This window comes from Parasteatoda tepidariorum, chromosome 9, assembly GCF_982258835.1.
Source record: "Parasteatoda tepidariorum strain Cologne lab strain chromosome 9, Ptep-v5.0, whole genome shotgun sequence".
Taxonomy (NCBI): domain Eukaryota; kingdom Metazoa; phylum Arthropoda; class Arachnida; order Araneae; family Theridiidae; genus Parasteatoda; species Parasteatoda tepidariorum.
Genome location: NC_141763.1, coordinates 68,849,699 through 68,868,730, shown reverse-complemented (window position 1 = coordinate 68,868,730; position 19,032 = coordinate 68,849,699). Strand labels below are relative to the sequence as shown.

The following is a 19,032-nucleotide window of genomic DNA, read 5'->3' as shown; positions in this document are numbered from 1 at the left end:
AGCACTCAGGAGTGTTTAAGTTTTGCTGACGATGTCTTTCTTAAGTTGCAAATTCAAATGCAGTTTATTTCTACAAATAAACATGTTTTTTTTCTCGATGGGATTTGTAACTTTTATCCTGAAAATATGAGGGGTATGGTTAATATAATTTATTTGAAACAGCATTAATTTTTGGACTTATGGAATTGGTCTAATTGGGATGGACCTCTTGGGGATTAGAAAGAACAACAATATTTAAAACAGCGGTCGAAAATTTTGCTCTTTAATATAATTTTCACTGTATTTTGGAAACTATTTAAAAGTTTATCTAAGGGTAATTGTAAGAAAAAAATAATTTTATTTTAATATTTATTAAAAAAAAAAAGAAATTGATGTGCGAGGCATAAAATTTTTTACACCACTTGAAACTACGTTTTCTTTATTTGACTAAATATTAAATTTGAATAGAGTAGAGCGAATAGTTTATCAATAATAGAATTTCAAAGTAACAACAACAAAAAAAAGGAACTGTTCAATTACTTTTGTTCAAATTTTTATCAATCTAAATGCACTAAACCTGGAATTAGGATTTTGGATCCGAACTTTTTACCACTTTCTTCACTAAAGGTCTGGAATCCTAATCCGGTCAGAAAAAGGTGTGCGAATTAAAAGAAAGAACTCATTTTTTTTTCTTTTCTGATTTCATACTTTAATGTATCGTTTGCGCATTTTAATTAGTGAAATCAGTTTTTTCCCTCTTAGCATTGATATTGCAACTTATTTCGTGAAGATCCGATCACATGATCAAAATTAATTTATCTGTTAATTTTTTTTAATACACTGCGAATTTCAATGATCAATGCGAGGAAAACAAACAGACTATCCTGAATTGATTTTTTATCTAATCACGGGATCTCCATACTCTTGGATTCAATTTTAATGGCTCTGTTGGAAATTGCAATCCTTTTTTTAAGGTTCACATAAGCAATATTTCCTTTTCACGTAACTGCAAACGACTCGCTTTATTTTATTTATTATTTATTTTTTGTTCCCATAGTAGCGATTGTTTTTTGTCTTTCTAAAAGCTTCAAAGATGAAAGTAGGTTATTATCTTACTCAGTAAAAGCATTTTTCGAGTTTATTGAGATAAATTTGTAATTTATTACCATAATTTATTTGAGAAGCATCATGGCAACAGTTCTTTTTTAGGAGTTCTAAACGCGTCAACGTTGAGAGTAGTTTATTATGCTACTGAGTCCATGGAATTTTCGAATTCAATGTGACAAATAAGTTATTCTTGTTGTTTTCGTGTCCATGGATTTTCAAAGAACATTGAAACTCTATACGATTGCAGATAGACTGCAGATAACAGGTCTTTGGTTGTCCTCAAATGGCACCATTCCCAATTTCAGAACATCAGGTGTAATTGCTGCCCACTCGAAAATTTGTCTCCGTGTTAACATGATATCCAGGCAGTTTCTGCAGGGAGGATATGTATATTATCTATAGAAAGGGTTGCCTAAGCAATAATAGTAATTATAAGTAATAATAAGTTTGGGAAGCATAATAGCAACTGTTGATTTTTGGTCCTCTAAAAGTAGTTTATTATATTACTGAGTCCAAGTATTTTTCGAGTTTAATGTGATAAATGAGTAATGAACTATTATAATTCATTTGAGAAGAATTATTTGAGCTAATATATAATTTATTTTAGTTATTTTCACGAAATTATTTTTGTTAAGTGTCTATCGTCTGTTCGTCATTGTTCGTACATATTCTTACTTGTCGGCAAATAAAGTGATTTGTATATTCTGATATTCTGATTCGATGTCTACCCAATTTGGGAGCAACCTAGATATTCTAATTAATTAGGGCAAACGATATTTTAAGTTATGAAATCAGACACAAAAACGCACTTCTCTAAATAAACATACTTTTTTTTTTCGATAGATAATGATTTCTGACTCTCAAAATATAGGGGCAGCCGCAATCGGGGAAATATGGTTCCAATAGTTTCGTCAAGAGAGCGGTTCAAAGTTAGGACTCTTTAATGTTAATTTTACTTTTTGCGTGGTTTCACCACATCTCAAGAACTTTTTAAGGGAATTAAAACATTTTTGAACTCAATTAAGTTCGTTTATCCAAAGATAATTCCATTCAAAAGTAACTTTTAGTAAATATTAATTATTTTCTGTTTTTATTTAAATAATAACCGAAAACCTTTGAATTGTAATGTACGCAACTTTATACATAATATTTGAGAGAAATTAACCGCATAATTACTGTGAAATCAAATTTTAAAAAATTCATTTGTTTAAAGTTCAAATTCTCAGGAACTGTTGGATTGATTTCCGTCAATTTTTGTATTTTGCCACGTAAAATTACATTCTTTAAAATGTAAAAAAAAAAAAAATTGTTTACCTTACAATTCAAAATTTTTCGATTATTATTAAGTTATAATAATAAAAATTTATAAATATTTACTAAAAGTTATTTTTTACATGGAACTATTCTTGGATAAATGTATTTTATAATTGTGTGCAAAAGTTTTTCAATTCGCTTGAAAAGCTTACGCTGTGGGCGAAACATGAAAAAAGTAAAAATAACATTAAAGTTTCCAAACTTTGGACAGCTCTCTTGACCACACTATGGGAACCATATTTCCCCGATTGTAACCTCTTCTTATTTTTGGAGGGCCTGAAATCCGATTCTGTGGAAAAAAGGTATGCTTAATCTAAAAAAGTGCGTTTTTGTGTCTGAATTCGTAATTTAAAATATAGTCATTTGAGATCACCCTTTCGAACCATTAAGATTGAGTCCTTGATTGTTAGCTCATTAAATCAAAATTTATTTAGAGTAGTTCATTTTTTTTCTTGTTTTGCGTATTGTACTCAATTTAAAATTATTTTAATTTTTGTCATCGAAGCATTATGATTACATATTAGTATAAGAAATTCCGATTACTAGATCAAAAGACATTTAGATGCTTTATTTAATTTTTTACAACACTGAATACAAATTTCTTGTAATGTTTGAAAATTTTGCAAATTTTTTGCACTCTATTTAAATTTTTATCATTGTTACTGTAGAGTGATTATTGAAATGCTTCTTCTTTCTTAGGAAGAAGAAACTGAATCCTTGAGTAATGACTGCGGTATTATAATACCAAGTGTGCCAAAATGTGACAAATATACATATTTTAGAGATGGAAAACGAAAAATAGGTTTGTAAACTGATCTTTAATTGTTAGAGTAACCTAAAACCAGTCATTCCACCCTTCTCATTATGCATTCTCTTTACAGATTATGTGCTCGTGTACGAAGAATCTACCGATGACAAACCTTTACCAAAAGGTTTTGCACAGAAAACGCATAAGCATGAAGCATGGAGGAAAAAATTTATGGCAAATTTAGTGAAAGCAGGACTTCACATGGAAGAAGTAAGTGTGAATTAGGACCAACAGAAAAAGAAATCCCTTGAAATATATGAATGCTGTTTTTTTTTAACATTATCATTTAATTGCATTCTTGTGAGACATCTTTGCCGTTTGAAAAAAGTGTCTTTTTTATTTTTGCTCGATAGTGAAACTAAATTACGTAATCCAAAAAGCGTAACTCAGCGAATAAAAGCATAAATAATGTATTTATGAACAGAAAAAAAAGAGAAAAAAAAAGAACGAAACGTCGATTCGTTTGAAGGCTGTAAAAGCTTTTTGCTATTCCGCCGAGAAATACAGAAAAATTTATTTTTCTCTGTATATCTTTATATTTTGCGATACTGATGATGGTGCATTTCAGTGTACGGTAAGAGGCTCATTGCTATCCCGAAATAAAGCCGTACATTTTTTTTCAATATTTTAATTCTATTTTTTTCAATATTAATATTTTTTCTTCATTCTTTGTAATCTCACAGATAAATGGTGTTTTTCATAGTATGGGAGTAGCTCAATAATGTTTTAGAGAGAAATACTGAAAAATACATTTTTCTGTATATTTCTTCATTCTGTTTCTTGCTACAGAGGTTTAGTACGTCTTGCAATATGTAGAGAGTAGAGAGGCTGAATGCTATTTTAAAAAGAAAAAACTGAAAAAGTTTCTTTCGTTTTATGACTCGACACTGAAGACGGTCCTTCTTGCAGCATGAAGATATAGTCGGTGTTATCATGAAGAAAAGTGAGAAAAGGAAGTAATTTTTTCCTTTTTTATAGTCTTCATTCTGTGTCTGAACGACAGTCATGACAACAATTCTCATGATACGGAGATTGGTTCACTGCTATTCAGAAAATGTGTTAGTAAAAATGTTTTTTTTCTTCTGTATTATCTTTATTTTAAGGCTCGAAATTGACGCTGGTATTTTTCACAATGTGGAAAGAAGCTTAATACTATTCTAAAGGGCAAAAAAAATTATGATTTAAAAAAAAAATTTTTTTTTTCGTTGTTTATCGGGGCACTGAAGTTTGGTACTTCTCGCAGTTCAAAAAGGAGCTTTAAGTTGATGACTATAGAAAATTGGTTTTCATTATATTTTTACTACATTTTTTGTATTAACATTGGTGACAGCGCTTTTCATAATGAGAAGAAAAGCACAAGGGGAAGAGAGTACAGAAAATGCCATTTTGTCAATATTTCTTTACCTTTTGTCTTGATACTGAAATTTGGTACTTTTCCCAGGGTAGAGAGAAACTTAAATCAGTTCCGGATTATAAATCCTTTTTTCCCTTCGATTTACCTAAAGTTTTTTTGTCTCGACACTGGCAGTTCACATTACAAAAGAATTCAATAAAACACATTACAATAAAATTCTAAATTTTAATTTCATTATAGATTGATAACTTTTATTTTCTTTTGCAGGAAACTGTGGAAAGTGAAAGCAGCGTAATTCACTTCATTAAATTGTCAGCACCATGGCCAGTTCTGGTTCTCTACGCTGAACAACTGTGCATGCGTGCACCCCTTCAAGTATGCTTTATTACTTACAAAATAAATAAATGAAAAGTGTTCAATTATGTAAGAGTGATCTTTAATTGTTACACAGCAGAAAGACTGTGTAGATAGATGTCATTAATGCTGTTTTTCGAAAGCTCTGTGGAAACACGAAATAACGATTTTTTGTGAATAATATGCTATTTTCATAATTGCTGCGAATTTGCAACAGCAATAGTGTTAGAAATGATGATTAGGTCAAGTTTTTCCTATTTTTAAGCCAGTGATCTCTGTTCTAATAATGAAAATGGTTGAAAACGTCGATAAGAAAAAAGGCTACAATTAGGAAAAAAGAAAAACTTTGTGATATAAGTTTTTAGATTGAAAAGGTACTAATTCAACGCTGCCTAAAAATTTACAAGAATTTAAAATTATTTGTCGGTTTTGATTTATTTCTTTCTAAGGAAAAAAAATGCCTAATTGCGAGGAAAAAAATTAAATATTTTCTTTCTAAAACCCATAAGATTCTTTACGGATCGATGTTGTATTTAGCATAAAATTATAGCTTCGCCTCAACTGTAAGAAACTTAAACTGCATTTTTTTTAAATCTTTCTTCGCGAAAGGAATGAAAAAACACTTTCAATATTGAATGCTTTACGAAGATTGATTTGACTATTAATTATAAAAAAGTACTCAAATAAATAAATAAAAACAACTAAATAATTTATTGATGGCACATGTATTTTGAAAAAAAAATTAATTTATACTAAACTTCTAAACAGTGACTTATTTTACAAAGTCACATTGTTCTCAGGCCAAATCCACGCTTTGTCTCCAATTTCCGATCACTACATTTTTTTCTACATGTTCTACATTTTTTTTCATCGTTCTTCCGTCGCTTCCAGTCTCTTTCGGCTCTCTTCTGCTGTTGTTAACTTTTCGCAAACGGATTAGTCAGATTCCTTACAAAGTATTAAAAAACTACGCATTGATAATAAGATTTAAGGCTATACACCTCATCTTCATCGTATCTCTGGAAATTGGAATATTCACCAAATGGATTGGCCAGTCAGATATCCTGACCTGAAGTCAGTAAAGAATATCTGGAAGATTCTGGGAAGGATAGTTTCACTATGCCCTTCGACAACCTGTACAGAGCATGAAATCAGCATTCCCGATCAAGAAGACACACAGAATGTCACATGACATCTTGCCACAGAAACATCTAAACTGTCTTATGGAGAAATTGACAGAGAGTTGTCCATTTCTCCTGTTAGCATTTTTTTTTTTTTTTACTTTTTAATTCATGTTTTATGCTTTCAGATTCTTATGGGTGTTACGCATGAGAACATGCATGAATGTATGAGTATTATAAAATTGTTGCTTTTCCCCTGGTACACCAATCTTCCTTGAAGCCAAATTTCTGTCTAATTTCGCAGTTGGAGTGTCCAAAATATAAATATTTTAGGCCATTACAGCAAAGAAAAATTTCGTTAATGTTTTCATGTGACTAACTTTATTGCGATATTCTTAAAGATTATCACAAAAATAAGAACACTGGATTAGCAATACACTGAGTTAGAAAATCATTCATAACATTTTAAGCATGCTTAAATACTATAATATTTTTATTAATGGAATGATTTCTAATCTCCCGTCATTTTCTGTAGGCACATCCGAATCCTAGTCACAACTGGTCCGAACATATTCTTCGATTTCTTTACATTCCAAATATAATGAAAGAAGACGTTCCTAACAAACCATTAGATTACTACACGTGCGCCTTCAAGAAATCAAAACTTGACAAGTAAGTTTCCGATTTTATTCATAATAAATAATCACTTATTCTTCTGCTTGATGATTTGTCTCATGTTGCAATAAAGATTATTAATATGTATATTAAATAGAAACCAAACTCAACCTACTTTCGTTCTGCTAAATATATTTCAGATTTTATCTTTTCACAAATAAAATTAACCGCTTCCTTTGCCATTTTTTTTTCTTTTTTTGAAAAAGAAAATTTGAAAATCAACATATTTTTTTTGAAATTTCATTAATAAATACAATTATTTAAAACAAAGCATAATACACAGGTTTTAAGCTGAAATTTTAATTTTTTTATGAGTAAAAAACATTTAATTTACCATCAGTTTACTATCCCGAGCTATCTCAGGCAAATGAAAACAGTTAAATATAAGTCTTTGTATAATAATTTTTGAAATAAAGGGAGAACACAAAGTGATACGCCACTTTTGTAACACTTTCCTTTTAATGTAAATTCAGCAACCATCGTATACACAAAACACGTGTACATTCCCACAATCCAGCAGCATAACTACCAAATAAGACTTGGTAAACTTCCAATCACAGCAGATTGTTTTATAACCGTCGTTGAAAAACCGACCCAATATTTGGGCTTACAACTACTAATAATCAACGCCGTTGCCTTGTAAATTTGAACCCAATCCAGAAGACAAGGGAACTCTTGGATAAAGTATTGGGACAAATTTGCCTTCCTAGAAGACTTTTTGATAGAGCTAACTGGAATTTGCGTTACATGGAAAGGAAAACCACGAAATCCTCCGACTGTTTGCTTGACGGCAAAGGTACTCTAACCCATGATCCGTCTACCACTGGGTATATTTTACTTCAGTACTGTGGTCGGTGCAAGCCGATTGTGGAATTCGTATCGACCAGTCATCGCTAGGATTCGAACACTGTTCACCTCATTGGAAGGAGAATGCTCTATCCCCTGAGCCATCACGGTGGATTATTATTATTATTGCTTCCGGCCGAGTAAAAATCTGATCAAACAAAACGCACTGATAAATTCTGTTGCGCCCCGAGTTTTTTCGGGCTAATAAATATTTGCAATGTATACATACCCGGTTAACTCGGGATAATCAGGAAAATGGTTAAATAGTTTACTTTTTAATAAATCAGCATGTTGTTCTTATGATTCAAAAATTTTTCGAAATGTATTATGATAATTTTTTTTTTTCATTTTAGATTTTTAGGTAGTGATAACCAAGATGACTATTTTAGTCGTACACAGAGAATTCGTATTGTTTATGCCATTTTACAAACAGCTGTCTACGGGAAAAGAAGAAGAGCACAAATAGGAATAGACAGGCTAACAGAAGAAGGAGCATACGCTGCAGCCTTTCCACTTCATGACGTATGCCTATTTCATTTTCTTATATTCTAGATAAATTAGAAAAAATAAAATGGATTTTTAAGAAAAAAAATGGCAGCAAGCAATGATCTTTTCTTCAGCAACTGATAACTACACCTTTCGATAAAATCAGATCAGCTGCAATCAACTTTAATTATAATGTTTTTCAAATTTCATGCAACCACAACTTTAATAACACGCTAAATTGAAGCATAATTCCATCCAAATCGAACCATACTATCGTAAAATAAACTTTAGGAAGGATTCCTTTTTCACGATTCAAGTTGGCAATCGTATTAACGCTGTAGAAAATTTGAATGTTATTACGGTTCTATATAATCCATAATTTCAAACAGGGAACCACCATTATTGCATGTCACAAATTTTAATTTAGATTTTTCTTGGAATTGGTAGTTTTGTATTTAATTTTTTTTCAATTGAAGTAGATAGTAGATTTTAAACTGTCTCTCCTCTTAATACTTTTATCTGGTAGTTGTAATAAATGCCTTTGAAAGCAATTTAGTTTTTAAGACTGAGATATCACTTTAGCAGTGTATTTATCTACAGATTGGCCTGTTCAGAGTTAAGGCCTTGTCTTTGCTTACTAGTGTCATGCAGTTACCTAATTGGTGACCTGAAAGGGGTAGCACTACCATATCTCTCTCTGCAATACCTTTCATCTGCATTCGACTCGCTAGATGACAAATTCTATAGTGTTCTGAATCTTACTGCTTCTATGGTAAATTCTTGGTTCTTTGCATCTTACTCATTCGATAAATTCTTGTGCTTTTTATCTTAACCATAAGATGACAGCCCCATTTTGACTACAAAATCAGCAGAGTGTGCCAACTAAAGAGCCAACAAATTCAGAAAAAAGCGAAATAAGATTTAAAATAACAATAGGTCAAAATGGAAAAGCACTAAAGCCAAATTTGTCTTAATTTTAACAATTTAGAAAGTTAGAAACAGAAATCAAGAAGAAAAAAAGAATTTCTGAAGATATGCATGTTAGTAAAAACAGCATTCAGCAGGGGACATACTGTCTGCTAACACAAGAGCCTTTCTGTCGTTAGTGGTAATACCAAAAACTGACTGTGTCCCGATTGCGACTTTACACATTGTCGACTCCCGGGCACCTCCACTCGCCGCGGTTTTATTTGTCAACTGTTTCACCGCCTTATCTAGTAACCCTCACTCAGAGGCAACCCTACGCTCGCCGCAATACAGCACTCGCAAAAGTCATAAACGAATCTTCGCGCTCATGGTTATTTTTAAAAGTTACTTGTTGAATTAAGTTAAATTTATCCTCGTTTAAGACTAGAAAAATTCAAATAACGAGATCAAAATACTTCGTCCTTCTATAAAGAAAAAGTTACATACACACAATTATTTCAGTTAATTACATACATATTTCGGTTAAAAAAAATTTCAAATAGAAACTATTCTTGTAAATTAAATGAAAATCTGGAGTAATAAAATATTTATATCTTCAGAATAATCAATTTCTTTTGAATATCTTAATTAATAAACAAAGTCTAAAAAAATAATCCCCTATATAAATCATCACATTATTAAGTGTACATATTTTTGAAGATAAAAGTATTAAAAAAAAAATTACACAGTTTGAAAAATAATTATTTTTATTTCCTTCATTTTTACCAGGTTTTTTCAATTGTTTCTATTTTGGAAAAAATATGTATTCTTCAAAATGCTTACAATATCTTAAAAAAAATTGCATATATTTTATACTGAACAACTTTTGATTGACATTATTTTCTTCATAAGAGAGTCCTTAAGAAAATTTGAAAATATTTTCATTAAATTTGTTCAAATATTTTCTGTAAAATGCGTGCTATTATGAAAACAAGGAGAAAAAATATTTCTAGTAAAGCCATGACATAAAGAAACAAATCTATGACATATTCACTACTATTTTCGTATAGTTAATTTATTTTTTATAACATCAAATCATATTTATTAAAACTTAAAGTTGTGGCTGCTCAACTTTTTTTAATGTTTCTTAAATTTGTCAGGGAAAATTCCGATATTTTCCATTTTTCTTGTTTCTATCACTATTATTTGTATATATCTGAAATTACTCACCTTCGTTTTAATTGTTTCCTAATTAATTTTATCATATATTTTGCTATATATATTTATCCCTTCATTCTATGCTTCATTAATTTCATAACTTATCCATCTTGTAACTTTTTATTCATAATTTTATAACAACTTTAGCTTATTAGATTCTATAACTCAACAATTGGTCTATATATTTTATAATTTCTTTATTCAATTTTTGGGCTTCTAAATAAGATATGGAAAAAATACTATGAAAATTATTACATTTATTGTCAATCTAAAATTATGCCTTTTTTTCCTCCTAAGTGCGAAAACACATTTACTAACTTAATGTAACGTAATTTAACACGATTCATCTATTTTAATAAGAACGATTCAGAGAAAAGCAGAACCAGTAAAAGTGAAATGTGTATTTTAATTTATAGTCTGCTTCAAAAATGAGACAAAAGAGACACAGAAAACTTTTCTGTTATTATTTAATAGTATTCATTAGTCTTTAAAATTCCAAAAGAATTTTTAAGTTGCTGGAATCATATAATAGTCTCATTTGTAACAACTTGTTTTTTAATTTTTTTTCACTCAATAGCTTTTATTGTATGTAATTTGCTTTAAAAGTTCAAACATTTATTCTTAGATTGTCATGCCGTCTGCGTGTCTGAAAACTGTATGACCTATTTTATTTTATTTGTTCCTTGCAGAATGGTAATAATTGTTTCTTATTTGGTAATAAAAATCTTACTTTTGCTGAGATAACTGATCGCAAGGGTTTTGTTTTATTATCATAACATCGATTAATTTTTTTGAGAAAAGTGTAAGTCCTCAGCCTTTCAACCATATTGCTTTAAAACTACTTTCTTTATTTAAAGTAAATTATTAAATTTAAAAATTATTAAGATTCTCTTATTTGACTCAATATCTTGTCTTTAATGAATCAGAAATAAATAAACAGATTGTCCTTATATGATATGAGTTATGATATGAGAATGTCAAAGTTGATGCTTACTGTTTACATTATATTTTTATTTTACAAATCATAAAAAATTTTCTTTAATCAAAATTGTGTTCACCTCATAAATATACTTTAACTGCTACAAATTTTTAAGTCCTGGCTACCAAAGCTGTGGAGTTGGCTAATACGTATGAAGGAATTTATCGTTTGGGACATAACATTTGCAAAAAAGTGTCAAATCTAAGTACACTTGTTTGGAAGCAAATATTATTCGCACTGCAAATGGGAATCATTATATCAAATTTAATCATAGATATCAATGTCAGAAAAGTAAAAAAGAATAAATTCATGTATAAAGCTGACAGCAACAATCTCCTCATCATTACACGTATATAAAATGAAAATGCTTAAACTCATAAATTGTGTAGTTACTTAAATTAAAGGTTTTAAAAACTAAACAATAAGGTACAAAACCCTGCTGCATTATTGAATATTGCGTCCACATGCTTGATAAAGGCACCATAAAATATTTGCAATAAATTTATAAAAATAATTATAAAGCTATATTCTACTCATATATCCTACACCCACAACAGAACTTTATCTTAAAAAGGATATAAAAAAGTAAGAAATAAATATGTGTTTCAGGAAGTCCGAATAAAAAGAGAATAATAATACACAAAAACTTTTAAAGCAGCTAAATTTATTCACACCTCATGTTCACTCATGCGTTTTTCAAATCGTATGTCGCAAGTGAAACATGCGCGAATTAATATTCGAAGATTTTCACGAGAAAATTTGAAACCCGACTTGGCGAATGCAACATTGGCGAATTTCAAAATACGGTGCCAAAGAAGTGCCCGGGAGTCGACAATGTGTAAAGTCGCGTCCCGATTCGCCCATAATGGATAAGCTAAATAAGAAAAAGCAATAAAAAATTTTAAAAAATTGAAATGTAAATGCAATGAAAAATCAATGATGCACAAACACAAGTCAAATAGATAAAACTAAACAAACTAACAAAACTAACAAACAAACTAAAAAAACTAACAAACAAACTAAAAAAACTAACAAACAGAGATAAAACTAAAAATGAAAGGCCTACATGTAAGAAAAACAACGATAAAGTTTCAGTTAGAATGGCCGAATCAAAATAAAACATATATTGCCAAACTATTAAAAAATTCTTTATAAATATTTATAGTGCCCTTTTGAAAAACTTGAAAAATAGAGCAAAAACATTTAACGTTTAAAAATTCTAATAAAGTGCTGCCATCTATATTCTTCGGGAAATACTCATTGCCTGTCAGTTATTCCTTTTATTCATACAGTTCTCTAATGGGGGCTGTACGCTTAATGAAGCGAGTTTTCTAGGTTAAGTATGTATTTTAGTCGAAATGGTTAAGTTATCGTTAAGCTATCCGTAGGTAAGCACGATATATGTTTTGCAACCACGAAAATAATATATTTTTTCTGGGATGGGTGAGCACTATAGCCACACAAACTAAAAGCATTTCGCTTCAGACCAATTGATTTAGATTTTGTCCTAGCCTTACTTACAAACATTGAAATCTTTTAATAAACCAACTCTTCTTTAAAATATATATATTCTAAGAAGTGGTTTTGTTAGTGATATTCTAGACCTCAAACATTATAAATGTATAATTGATATTTTATTTTAAAATGTTTTATTCTTTTTACTAATATTTAATCTTGTTTCAGGGCCCCTATCATCTTCCTGATCGGCCTGTTGCACCAGAAAATCTGAATAAGCGCCAAATCCTTTACAATTACTGGGCAAGATGGGGAAAGTGGTACAAATACCAACCACTGGACCACATTAGAGAATATTTTGGTGAAAAAATAGGAATATATTTTGCTTGGTTGGGTGAGTATTTAATTAGCAAGCTAAGTTTCTCAATATTTTAAAATTATATCAAGAGAAATTTTTTATTATCATATTTTTATGCTTTAATACACACTCTTGTTTGAATTTTTGCCATTTTAAGAACAAATTTAAGAACTCTTTTATATAAGTTTATGATATTTTTTGTACTTTAGGTGCGCTTTTAGTTTATATCTAAGCTTCTTATGGTACTTAAAATGTTACCATGTCAGCTATACCGATTCTAATTTTGAAACCAAAAAAAAAAAAAAAAAAAAATTATAATAATAATGTTGTGTCTATACCAGAAACAAGAGCTATGAGATTAAAAATAAAAACTTCAGTAATAAATATTCGTAATATAGTCCTTGGTTCCTTCGATATTTTTTTTAGCAATAATGGTAAGCAAGATGGAAATACTAACCTAAAATTTTATATATTCCTTGTAAAAAATACTCAGCTAAATTGGAGACCTCAAGTTTAGAAATTGAATTTCCACATTTTTGTAGTTCAAGCTTTTGGTGTAGTATGGGAGCTCATCAGTCCCCAATTTCCGCTAATGGTCATTATACCCACAATGAGAAGAGCATAGATACTGGTTTACTTATATTTTCTCATTTCGGGCTAACGTTATAATTAAACATAAGAAGAATTCATTCATTCTTTCAGGTCTCACGAGATTTTGATACTTGGGCAGAAACTCTATGAATTTCTACTTCCAAAATTCATTTTAGTTTAATAAATGCAAATTAACAAAGTTCATACACTCTTTAAGGCTACGTGTTATTTTTATAACTGTGCATAAACTGAATACATTTATTCTTTCAGGTTTCTACACTGGATGGCTTTTTCCTGCTGCTGTCGTGGGGTTTGCTGTTTTCCTCTACGGCGTACTGACGATGCATAATGACACACCATCGTAAGTGCGTACGGTAATTATTTCCTGTACTTTATGACACATGCAACTGTTTGTTTTGGAAATCAATTTATGCATAATGTGTTCGTTCAACATAACAGGTAATGATTTTGATTTCAGGAATGAAGTATGTGACAGCAAGAATACATTCTTGATGTGCCCAAGATGCGAAGAGAGCTATGGCTGTGCTTACTGGTATCTCAGTGATATATGCATGTTTAGTAAACTCTCATACCTGTTCGATCATCCCGGAACCGTTTTCTACGCCGTCTTTGTCTCTTTCTGGGGTGAGAATATATTTTAATATCATTCAGATAACTTGAAGTAAAAATAACAAACCAAATATTTCTTATAACTAATTAACCACCTCGCACATAAGAGTAATTAGAGTGAATGTAAGGTCGTGCTGAGTGTGTAATAGAATAACACTCAGTAGTGGGATTTTTAATGGCAGAGAAAACGTTTACAGAGTAATGATTGCTTTTATGGCAACTCTGTGTCCGGATTTTGGAAAAGCGTGCATCAACATCCGATCTGTTTCCGGGGGGTTGGCGAAAGTCCGGAGCTCCCATGAATCCATCGCTGCTGTTGATGAAGCAATTCGAGGAAATAATGAAAGCGTTATGATTCTTGACGCGTACAGTGAGCAAAAAATGAACCACCCAGAGTTAATTTTGATCTAATGATTGGATCTTCACATACTATGACTGAAACTTAATAGTTCGAGAGGGTGGCCTCAAATATGCCAATTAATTGGTGTGGACGATAATTTAAGCTTCGAAATCAAATATGAAAACATACTTTCTCTGCATAAACATACCTTTTTCTGACGGGTTTAGATTTCTGACCCCCAAAATATAGAGGATAATAGCAGCAATTTGGGAAGTATGGACCCAATAGCTTGGTCAGGAGAAAATACAAAATTTGAGCAAAATCGAGCAACTTTTTCCTGAGAAATCGAATTTTAAATATGCGACTTTTTTCAAATTCAATTTCTTCGGAACTATGCAACCGATTTTGCGCAAATTTTGTATTTTGCCATGTAGAGTTATTTTCTTTAAAATGATGGAAAAAATTGTATGCCTTACATTTCAAAATTTTTTCGACCATTATTAAATAAAATAATAAAAAATAATAACCTTTCACTGAAAGTTTTTTTTTCTTTTGCTACGGATAAAATTTATAATTGTGGGCAAAAATTTTTCAATTCGCTTAAAAAGTTCTCGAGATATAGCGAAACACGCAAAAAGTAAAATTAACATTAAGCTGTCCAAACTTTGGAGTGTTCTCATGACCAAACTATTAGGACCATACTTCCCAGATTTCCCTTATGTTTTGTAGGTCAGAAATCCGAATCCGTTGAAAAAAGGTATCTTTATTCAGAAAAACTACGTTTTTGTGTCTGATTTTATTAATTAGTCTGCATTATACATGCACTTTCTACTAAGATATTTCGGATACCCCCCCCCCCTAATCATTAACGTTGAGTCCTAGAACGTGAAGATCCGATCATTATTAGTTAACAAAAGTTATTCGGGGTAGTCCATTTTTTTTTTTTGTATGCGTATTGGTACAGCTTTTTGCAAGGCTTATTTAACGAAAATATAGAACCATTTTTTACTGCTAAAAATTCTACTATTTGTTTTCTTTTTCTTTAAACATCTTTTTTTGTTTGAGTTTCATATTCACTTTAAATGCCTTTATGTTATCTCATGTCGTTCTTTTAACCTTTACGATAGAACTGATATTGTTTTTCATATTTTTAACGCATATTCATATAATGAATATAACACATATTCATAACATATAACTATCCCTCATGTTCACTTTCCTTTGCACAACCCATCTATTAATGGCTTTTCGTGAAATATTATGATGTCATCTTCCACTAAGGCAATGGTGCCAAAATTGAATAAGGCAAACAAGTGTTATTGTGCCACGTTTTTTTTTTCTCTCCTTTTAACTGTAGTGAAAAATTGTTATTGTTTCATGTACCTTATTTGAAGCATGATCTATTATCATACCTAACACAAATCCTAATAAGAGCTCATAACCAATAAAAAAAAAACAGGAAACACTTCTCTTGCCTCATTTAATTCTATAAAATTGATTTAAAAGCATTAATTTGGAATACAATTGACTTTTATTATAACAAGGGGTGGAGCTTTTATAAATTTATGCAGGTTTATATATTTAATGCATAAATTTATATGACGTCTCAAAACATTATTTCCTCTGCAAAACATTAAATAATTTCATTAATTGCAGCTGTTTCTTTTTTGGAATATTGGAAGAGGAAAAGCGCCAGTCTTGCACACCATTGGGATTGCATGGATTTTGAAGAAGAAGAGGTAAAACTTCTAAAAATAATATGAAAACCTAAATTGAAATGCATTTTCTTTTTCGGAGTTGTGAACAATTTATTACTTCAATTTATTTCATACTCTGATCAGCTACTATAACGATATGAGTTTGAAACCGCTTTTTCTCAGGGCCCGATTTTGCCTATTTGGGACCGGGGGCAAAACTTCTCCCTCTGAACTATATGGAGGTATTAAATTTTTCACTTTATTATCCATATATAACAAGAGAATTGACTAGAACCTAAAATAGATGTAAAGTCATCCCCCTTCCTCTAATGGTATCGTTCTGTCCATTTTATTCATTTTCTGACAATTCTATGTCCATCATGTCGAATGCAGTTTTCTGATTCTTAACTTTGTCGTCTAGCTGCGAAAAATTCATATCCTTGCTGACATTAGGGCAGAATTCAGCGAAATTTTCGCAGTTATGATGGCTCACTTAAGCTAATCAGAAGCCTGTATTTTTGTAAAATATCACATTTTGCGATATATAAAAATACAGGGTTTTGATTGACCAAATTTGTCAATTGTAATTGCAAAAATTCAGCTGAATTCCGCACTAGAAAGCCATGGATTTACGAAATATAGATTTATTGTGTTCATACAATAGATTAATGAAGAAGCTAACACAAAACAGACGGATTTTACACTATACTGATATTTTGTTTAAAAAAAGTGCATTAAAGAAGGAAATCTAAAATAAATTTTTCATTCGATTTGGGAGCCCCTTCTGAAGGGGGGCCCGCCCAGGGCAACTGCCCCATGTGCCCTTGCCTTTGTCAGGCTTCGTTTTTTCTCTCTTAAGTAGTAATTTTCTAACCTTTATGTACTAAGTTTCTTTCTACTTTATCCCTATACGCAACGGTACAATGTTCTAATTTTTATTTATTTATTTCTCTCATCTGTGTAGGAGAGGCCTCGTCCAGAATTTGCAGCTAAGGCTCCCTGTGTTGAACGAAATCCAATTACAGGAATTAAAGAGCCATCTTTTCCCACATCTATCAGATACAAGAGAATAGCGATTGGGTCAGGTGCTATACTCGTGATGGTAAGACAATCGATTACATTAGTATTTAAGATTTGATGAATGAAATGAAATTAATTTGTAATTCTGTTGGTCTTTTGCAGATGGCCTTAGTTATGATATTCATCGTTGCTGTTATCATTTACCGAATTTTGGTGTCCATATTTCTATTTAGAACGGACACTTTTAGGGGAGCAGCATCACTGATAGCGAGTTCCACCGGAGCTGTTGTCAATCTACTTCTGATTATGGCTCTTGGGAGAGTCTACGAAAAATTAGCTCTGACGTTGACTCAGTGGGGTAGGTCATGCTAACAAATGAAATGAAATTTACAAGTTTAAAAACATTATATATAACACGTAGTCGCATAAATGCTACGATAAACTTCTGGGGGAGTTAGGGAACATCTACAGAATTAAAATTGCACCGGAACCCATTCATGAAAATGTAATCACACGCCGCTAGGGGCGCTTTCCTATAATGACCTGTTCAGAAGCACACAAAGAAACATGGTAGAGTTCTCCTAGTGGTATATGACGACAGTTCCGGGCATGGGTTTTTATGGATTTTTAATCCTGATGATATGTCCGAACTCCCCTAGCAGATTGTTGTCACATCTATGCAATCACCAGTTATATATAGTGTTCGAAAAATTAGACTAAACATATCATTTAAAAAGAAAACTTGAGCTTGGAGAGAGAAATCGATTACAGATTTAAAATCAATGACGTGAAAGTATGGAAAATCAATTCAGAAAGTCTCACGAAAAATTAAGCAAAAAAAAGTTGTTCCCTGTATAATTTGAAAATAAAAAAGCATTTTTATTTATAGAAAGTGAAGTTTTGCTACCCATTTCGCTACTTAAAATGCCGTCTACATTAATAAATTAAACTCTGGTGCACGACAGCTCAAGGAGGGCCAATGCCTTCTATGTCCCTCCCAGTTTTCTTGACCTTGTGTTCTGAGGTGAAGGAGCATATGCTCTGCTCCGGTTTGGATGCAGCAAAGCAATGTTCAGTCCCCAAGCATGCTCCGTACTCATCTTATCTACCCACTGTAGGAATAAAAGGCGGAGTAAAACTTGCGTGAACCAAGGAGTGAGCCCCAGACCAGTGGCACGGGGGTCCAAAGCGCTGCCATTCTGCCACGGGCCATTAACTAATGAGCATTTTTAAGCTTAACTTCTCGAATAATCAAAATAAATTTAAATAAAACACAGATTATTAGGTCAAAAGTTATTCAGAGTGTTTAAATTTTTTATTATTTAATTTTAGTTTATTTATTTTTTATTTATTTTACTGAACTTATAAAATAAGTAAAATTATTTATTGAATAATTAATACAAATTACATCGCATTAAAACTCAGATTATTAGGTCAAAAGTTATTCAGGGTTTTTAATTGTTTTCTTATTTTATTTTAGTTTGATATTTTTTATTCATTAATTTTACTGCCTTTGATGTGTAGTACTAAAATAATAATAATGATTCGATTTTTCTTTCTCTAAATTCTCATTATTTCAGGAGTCAATTTAAAATACTCTTATTTTAGTCACGATATTTTTAATGACTAATTAAGGAAATTAATTTTGAAATAGATTCTTTTGTTGCGAAACCACCCCGGTTTTTGAGTTTAGATTGGAAACTCTTTGCTTTAGATAATTTAAATTTTTTTCATTGCATTATTTTACTGCAGTATTTTTTTCCAATTTATGAAAACAATAAATTTTAATATTTT

General features: G+C 30.9%; 1 protein-coding gene across 1 annotated transcript in view; it reads left to right on the top strand.

The window, feature by feature from the left end:
• Positions 1-19,032, top strand: part of LOC107437749 (anoctamin-7) — a 112,670-nt gene that overhangs the window by 78,890 nt on the left and 14,748 nt on the right. The window contains exons 3-13 of the mRNA XM_087152066.1: positions 3,100-3,202; positions 3,282-3,418; positions 4,830-4,937; positions 6,573-6,709; positions 7,912-8,080; positions 12,831-12,996; positions 13,822-13,912; positions 14,030-14,196; positions 16,178-16,260; positions 17,183-17,320; positions 17,401-17,596. Coding sequence (XP_087008192.1) covers positions 3,100-3,202; positions 3,282-3,418; positions 4,830-4,937; positions 6,573-6,709; positions 7,912-8,080; positions 12,831-12,996; positions 13,822-13,912; positions 14,030-14,196; positions 16,178-16,260; positions 17,183-17,320; positions 17,401-17,596 — 1,495 coding nt within the window. The remainder of the gene's footprint in view (positions 1-3,099; positions 3,203-3,281; positions 3,419-4,829; positions 4,938-6,572; positions 6,710-7,911; positions 8,081-12,830; positions 12,997-13,821; positions 13,913-14,029; positions 14,197-16,177; positions 16,261-17,182; positions 17,321-17,400; positions 17,597-19,032) is intronic.